The following is a 7,500-nucleotide window of genomic DNA, read 5'->3' on the forward strand; positions in this document are numbered from 1 at the left end:
CAACAACCTGGCAGGTCGGGAGTCGAACCGGCAATCTTTGGGCTACAAGTCTGACGCCCTATCCGCTTACCCATGACTGTCCATAATTAGTGTGACTGCTGTAAAAATAAGATAGCCATAAACCATTTCAATATTAAATATATCCATATACCATCTATAAATTTGGAATAAACCCATTTATCAATATGGAATACATTCATCCATTTGTTGATACTGCCATCCTTCCATCCATCCATCCATCCATCCACCCACTCATCCATCCATCCATCAATCCATTCATCGATCAATCAATCCATCCATCCATCTGTCAACAAGTAGACTGTCTGTCTATGAGGAATTGACCTCTGTAGTGCTACTCCCACTATGTCCAAACAACCGTTCATGAAAAGCTAGGGGTATTTGGGTTCCAGGTGAAGTGTCATGATGAGCCTACAAAAAATAGCCTTTCGCAGATCTTCATCTTCAAGCACAGAGACACTGTAGCTGATAATTGTTTCTTGACTACGTTAAACATTTTTTAACACAAGCCTTGCGTATGCCTCATTTTTGTCACTTTCAGTTGTGTTTTTTTCCGTGGTGAGATCTGTTTGGGAGTCATTCTTCTTTTTAAGCTCTGGCTCATGTTTGGGATGGGATGGGATGGGATGGGATTCTACATTCTTCCATTGCTTTTTGCTTTATCATGCTGTGTTTGCTAACCCTCCCTCCCTTCACTACCCCCCTCCCCTCAGCTCATGACGGTGCTGTGCGCGGCGTGTCTGTGGACGGGCTGAACCAGATGGCCATCAGCGCTGGCGCTGACCGCACGCTGAAGGTCTGGAAGTTCCGCAGCCACGAGCTCCTACACACAGAGAGCCTGGAGGCCCCACCAGCTGCTACGCTGCTACACCGCGAGAGGTGATTACATAACGCATAACACTGTTACGCCATTACATTACGCATAACACTGTTACGCCATCACATTATGTGACATTACGTTATATAGCCGCTACGCTGCGGCACCCCAAAAGGTGATTACATTATGCATAACACTGTTACGCCATTACATTACATCACATTACATCACATTACATTATGTGACATTACGTTATATAGCCGCTACGCTGCTGCACCCCAAAAGGTGATTGCATTATGCATAACACTGTTACGCCATTACATTACATCACATTACATTATGTGACATTACGTTATATAGCCACTACGCTGCTACACCGCGAGAGGTGATTATTACATGACAACATTGTTACACTATATTACACGAAACAACCCCCACACAGCTGCACACACAGAGGCTGGAGGCCCTGGGCGACCACTGCCATACTAGTGCACCAGGAGAGGTGACCAACACTATACATTACATTAAATTATATTACTGTACATTACATAATATTTCATTAGGTAACACTTTATTTCAACTGGGTGTAATTACAGTGTATTTACTCAATAGATACAATGTAATAACTTGCAAGTAGAACTGTACATGGGTGGTTGACGTTTAAGGGCGTAACACAATTAAAAAAAAAAGTTATTCCAATTCCTGAAAAAAATGATGGAAAAAATTGGAAAAGAAAATAGAAAAAAATAAAGTACTTAGTGGTCCGTGGAATTTCGCCTAATTTTTGCCATTTTTGGGAAAATGTGTCCTGCATCAACACATTGCATAGGCATGTCACACCACAGGAAACCTTGCAGCTGCCCGGTCACTAACATTGACATACATGTCACCCCACAGGACGTGATTTGTGTTACGAAATTGAACTTGTAGTTAATATTACTGTCTTGAGTTTTTTTCACATTCACATATCTTAATATAAAGTTAATATTTATGCAATCATGCCAAATGCTTCATACATTATTGAAAATGTTGTTGGTTAATTTATATATATATATTATATTCCAGGTTTCATTAATGTTACAGTCACACCGCAGGATATTTGACATATAAACCTTTACATAAATCTTAGCAAAAATGTTTCTTCTCATCTAAGACTAACATGAAACATAATTTACCACATCTTCTTTCATTGACATTTGTTTTTTAAAGGAAAAATAACAGTTTTGTAGGTTTGTAACCAATGTTACGAAAAAACAAGGCGTCACGTCAACCACCCACGTGTTATTACATTGTACTCACAGTGTATTTTTGTGTATCTAGTTCCTCGGTTAAGCCCTTTGCCTTCCTAGAAGAATTCATCGCTTTGGTATTATAAAGCCATTTCATTATACATCATGATGATTATTGTTATTATGGTATGTAGATATACACAAATATATAATGTAATAACATGTACTACAGCTGTACTTAAATGTTATTATATCAGTTATAACACTGTATATAATGAGTAAGTACATTGTTATTACAGCCCCGTTAAAATAGTGTTATATCGCACGACATCCAACATCTTGCCCTATTTTTTAGTAAACATTCAATGGAAGGGGTCTACTGTAGTTGCAGGCCTATGATTTGCACGTGTCTGTGGATGGTGCAACTGCTGAGATGTTATGTATTGTGCATGTGATTCACACTGGTCAAGTTTGCTGCTGAAACAATGCTGCTGCTGTGTTGGTGTGTTTGTGGCAGATGTGTCTCTCCCTCTCCCTCCCACTGCTCAAATGTTCAGATCTCTCTCTCCTTTTCCGCCACTCAAATTCCAAGCATAGCGCACACTCAGTGACTAATCACCCTGTCTTGTTCTTCGTCTGTCTGAAATGAATCACATTGTTGATCGGAATTTATATACTATTTATCACACATACTATTATATGCTATTACTCCCCACATCCAGCAGTTATTTTTAGCTTATCTCGCTTTCTCAGTACTTGTAGCCTATGGGATGGAATCTTGCTGAGTTCAAATTATTCACCTCTGGTGGTGAGAGTCCGTCAATGGTAGCATATGACTGTCTGTGAAGAGTCATCAGCCTATTTTGTATTATTTACACTACATGACATTGACATCCCACTGCATTGCATCATACAGTAGCCACACTGCTGCACAGGGAGAGGTGACCATTACATCACATTATATTATGAGCAACTTTGCATAATAAGTGAGAAATCCACAGGTTAACAGCTAACATAATTCCATGAATTGGTTAGTAACTCAATTCACTTGCATGGTAAACATATACATGACCTTTTTCCTTTGAATTTAAATAAAAATTTAGCTGCATAAAAAAAAGCCATTTGGAGCGTGTGTGGGGGGGGGGTCTCGGTCTCGGTCGCAACAGAAAAGGTCTAGGAGCCACTGCTCCACTGTATCACTGCTGCCACACAGTGCAGGGGGAACTAACCATGGCAGTACACTACATTCAAACTGTAAAAAAAGTTTCCATTCCATTTCATTTTCATCAAGCATTCATTATCTGTCATACTGTAAATTATCATACAAAAACATGCAGGTGCTAGATTCACAAATCACCCAGCCCTGAAGAGCTACCTTACCAAATAACTCAACAAAACAAATTACTTTTAATTTTCTGTACATTACATGAAATTACTTTATATTACATTACATGAAACAGCCCCCACACAGCTGCACTGTGAGAACTAACCATCGTATTACTGTACTTCTACTGTGTAGGACACCATTATTTTGTATCACACAGTAGCCACACTGCAGCACATTGAGAGGCAGCCAGGGTAGACACCCTTCATGGCAAGTTAGGGATTCTTAGGTTTCAGCTGAAATGTCAGAATAAACCTTTAAAAAAATACCCTCACACACATCCTTATCCTCAACCTCATCTTCAAGCACAGATGCACAGTATCTGATACTTTGCGCTAATTCACTTTCCACAATTTGCCTTTTTACGTATTGTACCAATTGCCAAACATCCCTGACATGCTGTGCACCCTGTTGCTGCTCCAGTGGCATGCTGGCTGTTGCCCTCGACGACTTCACTGCTCACGTGCTGGACATCGAGACCCGCAGGATCGTCCGCAAGTTCTCAGGACACCGGGGACAGATCAATGACATGGTAGTTTTCTGTAATTTTATTTTATTTTTTACTTTCTTTTTCTCTCGCTCTCTTTCTCTCTCTTCCTCTCTCTCTTCCTCTCTCTCTCTCTCTCTCTTTCTCTCGCTCGCTGACTCTCTCTTTCTCCCCTTTTCTCTCTTTCTTTCTCCCCACCCCCCTTCTCTCTGTTTGTGTGTGTGTTTGTGTTTATGTGGTTGTGTGTGTGATTACAGTGTTACAGCCACTAAGGGCTTTTCCCCATTCATGTCTTATCTGTGCAGACGTTCAGCCCTGATGGCCGCTGGCTGATAACGGCCTCTATGGACTGCACCATACGCACCTGGGACCTCCCCTCTGGCTGGTACGTAACGTACAGTGTGTGTGTGTGTGTGTGTGTGTGTGTGTGTGTGTGTGTGTGTGTGTGTGTGTGTGTGTGTGTGTGTGTGTGTGACTGTGACTCTGTGACTCTGTGTGTGTGTGTGTATGTGTGTGTGCGCACGCATGTGAGTAAGTGTGACAGAAAGAGGAAGTGTTTGTGTGTGCTTGCTTGCTTGTGTGTGTGTCTGTGTGTGTGTGTGACTCTGTGACTGTGTGTGTGTGTCCTGCAGGTGTTGTCTCTCACACATTCCCCACAAACCTTGAGAGGTTTCGTGGCTTTACTCAAAGCGGTACAATGTTCTGCCTTATCAGTGCGACATGGAAGCCGCATTTAAAATGACTGCTGTCTATGTAGGCAGGGAGTCATCGAGGTAACCGCGTTCTGTTTGGAACAAAAAGCCGAGCGCATCTCTCCGTAAGCCCCCCTTACAACAAGATCAAAAGACGCCCAAAGATAACATTATGCTTGCCTGCTCAAATGCGCCGAAGTTCCCCCCTTTGTAAAAAAAATCATGGAAAGCATTGAAGAAGTTGTTAATACGAAGGATTATGTGGAAGCGAGTAATTTCACGATGCTGGTAAGCTGTGCTTTGATGTGGGCTGGGATAGATGGTGACCTAATGCTAGCTGATGCTTTCTAGGCAAGCCCAACCACAGCCAGCAGTCCGCTGCTTTGATCTTGGAGGTTTCATATCGCATACACACTCTCTCTCTCTCTCTCTCTCTCTCTCTCTCTCTCTCTCTCTCTCTCTCTCTCTCTCTCTCTCTCTCTCACACACACACACACTTTTCTTCGCAAATCTTGATGACCTTTTTTGTTTACGTTGGTTATGCGCTATTGAGTAATCCCCAGTCATGCATTGTCACTCCAGGAGAGGAGAAGAAAAGTGTCATGGTTACGATGTGGTGCAAAAAGGCAGAGCATGTCATTTTTTTGTAGTAGGGTTATTTCCAGAATTGATGATGCCCATTCACACATGTCATCTTTATCATGCATGCTTCTAAGTATTCGTTATGACTTGGGAATGTACAGTTTTCATACAGACATGGGTGGCTCTTCCCCATGTCAGCCTTTTCATATGAAATCAGACACTTTGGGACCCAACTGACCCAGATTTTAATATAACTTAGTGTGTGCCTTTTCAGTGGCAAGGTAGAACCCCAGAACTGCATTTGTGTGAATCTGGCACTAATACTCTAAGAGATACTGAGTAAGAAAGGTTTAGTCAGTGGGTAGGACACTAGCAGGCTGGCTCAGTTGGAATTTTTAAGTCCAGTTTGAAAACATTTTTGTTTTCATTTTATTATGGCAGGGATTAACATGCATTTGACTGCTTATTGATTATCAATTATTTAGGTTTCTTAAGCTTCTTAGGTTCCTTAATATTTATTGTTCCGTTTTCTTTCTTTTATGCTATAGTATACTCTGTTATTATTAACCTCACTTCATTTAGCCTTACTTTTTGATTAATTTCTTCTTCAGTTTTATTTTCTCTTTATTTTCTTTCATTAGTTTTATAATTATTTTAGCCCTATTTTTTGTTTATTTTTATTTTATACATTTTATACAATATTATACATTCATCCTTGATTATGTCGTTACTCCACCTGACACTCTGCCTGCATTTGCAGTAGCATTTTGCTGGAGTGTGAGGTGTGGTGTTCATGTCAGATGGAGTACTCTTCTCTAAAACAACTATATTACTACTTTGTTGCAACTCATTTCAAGTCACATTATCTCTGAAATGCCTCAAGAATCAAATACCACAATTTCAGGTGTTGTTCATGGCATTGCAGGGTAGCTTTGGACAAGGTATTGGATGTTTTAAAATACAGCTTTTTTTAATATTCAACTTGTAATCTTTTAATATCTCATAATTCATTCATAAAAATTAGTTCAGAAGAGATTTGATCTCTTTTGAAAAAGATCAGATTTGTGAATAGGCACTGGCAGCTTTACATTTAGAAAATAAATTACTAAAATGACATTCTACGTTAAAATGACGTTCTACGTCTCAGAAGCTACTGGGGTGTCTGCGGTCACCTCAGCTCTCTCTCTCTCTCTCTCTCTCTCTCTCTCTCTGTTCTCTCTCTCTCTCTCTCTCTCTCTCTCTCTCTCACACTCACACTCACACTCACACTCACACTCACACTCACACTCACACTCACACTCACACTCACACACACACACACTGGAATCCCCCACCAGTGCCCCTGGGACTTGATGGAAGAGATATTGAATTGTTTGTTGTGTTTGTCTGCAAGTGTTTCTAGTTTATCAGTGTTTTCTAGCCTGCTTTGTCATTGCTTTACTTGCTCTCTTTCTCTCCCTCCATCCTGCTCACTCCCACTCTCATTCTCCATATATCTCTCCCTTCTCATCTCTCTCACTCTTGTTCTCTCCCCCCCCCTCTCTCTCTCTCTGCCTCTCTCTCTCCCTCTCTCTCTGCCTCTCTCTCTCTCTCTCTCTCTCTCTCTCTCCCTCTCTCCCTCTCTCTTCCTCCCTGTCCTGTAGTTTGGTGGACTGTTTCCTGCTGGACTGTGCTGCGGTGAGTGTGTCCATGTCCCCTACAGGCAACTTCCTGGTCTCGTCCCATGTGGATAACCTGGGCCTCTTCCTCTGGTGAGTCTGGTACAGTACCTTGCAAAATTAAGAAAAATAATACAGAATGAATCAGTAAATAAGCAAATTAGTTGATAATAGGTCTGGGCAATATATCGAGATTTAAGATGCATCGAGAAGGAGAAATATTTCGAAGTAGATTTTGGCATATCGAATTTATGGAGATAAGTGATAAACTTAAAATTCTGAGATTGCCAGAAGCAAATTCTCTTCCTCTGCGCTGTTCTTGCACCAGAGCGCGCTTCTGCCTCCCGTCTGTGGCTCAGTTACCTTAGCAATACTAGAAATACCAGAAGAGAATGCTCCGATTCCACTATGCTGTTACTTCGATTTGTCAAATTTCTGACTGCACAGCCGCAGCCCAGACAGGTTTGTCTCGAAGCATATACACTATATAAATGCCAGTGTGTAGTTTGTTGCCTCTTTTAGGGGGAATTGAACATTTCGAGATATATCGTATATCGAGATATAGACAAAATATATTTCTCCATATTGCTCCATATTGCCCAGATAACATAGAATGAATCAGTAAATAAACAA

At 41.1% G+C, this 7,500-nt stretch overlaps 1 protein-coding gene across 1 annotated transcript in view; it reads left to right on the forward strand.

Annotated features, from left to right (window-relative positions):
• wdr36 (WD repeat domain 36) overlaps positions 1 to 7,500 on the forward strand; it is a 34,875-nt gene that overhangs the window by 10,178 nt on the left and 17,197 nt on the right. Inside the window, exons 14-17 of the mRNA XM_063210299.1 lie at positions 732 to 897; positions 3,872 to 3,980; positions 4,241 to 4,320; positions 6,853 to 6,960. Of these exons, the coding sequence (XP_063066369.1) occupies positions 732 to 897; positions 3,872 to 3,980; positions 4,241 to 4,320; positions 6,853 to 6,960 (463 nt within the window). The remainder of the gene's footprint in view (positions 1 to 731; positions 898 to 3,871; positions 3,981 to 4,240; positions 4,321 to 6,852; positions 6,961 to 7,500) is intronic.

This window comes from Engraulis encrasicolus, chromosome 11 (genome assembly GCF_034702125.1).
Source record: "Engraulis encrasicolus isolate BLACKSEA-1 chromosome 11, IST_EnEncr_1.0, whole genome shotgun sequence".
Lineage (NCBI taxonomy): Eukaryota > Metazoa > Chordata > Actinopteri > Clupeiformes > Engraulidae > Engraulis > Engraulis encrasicolus.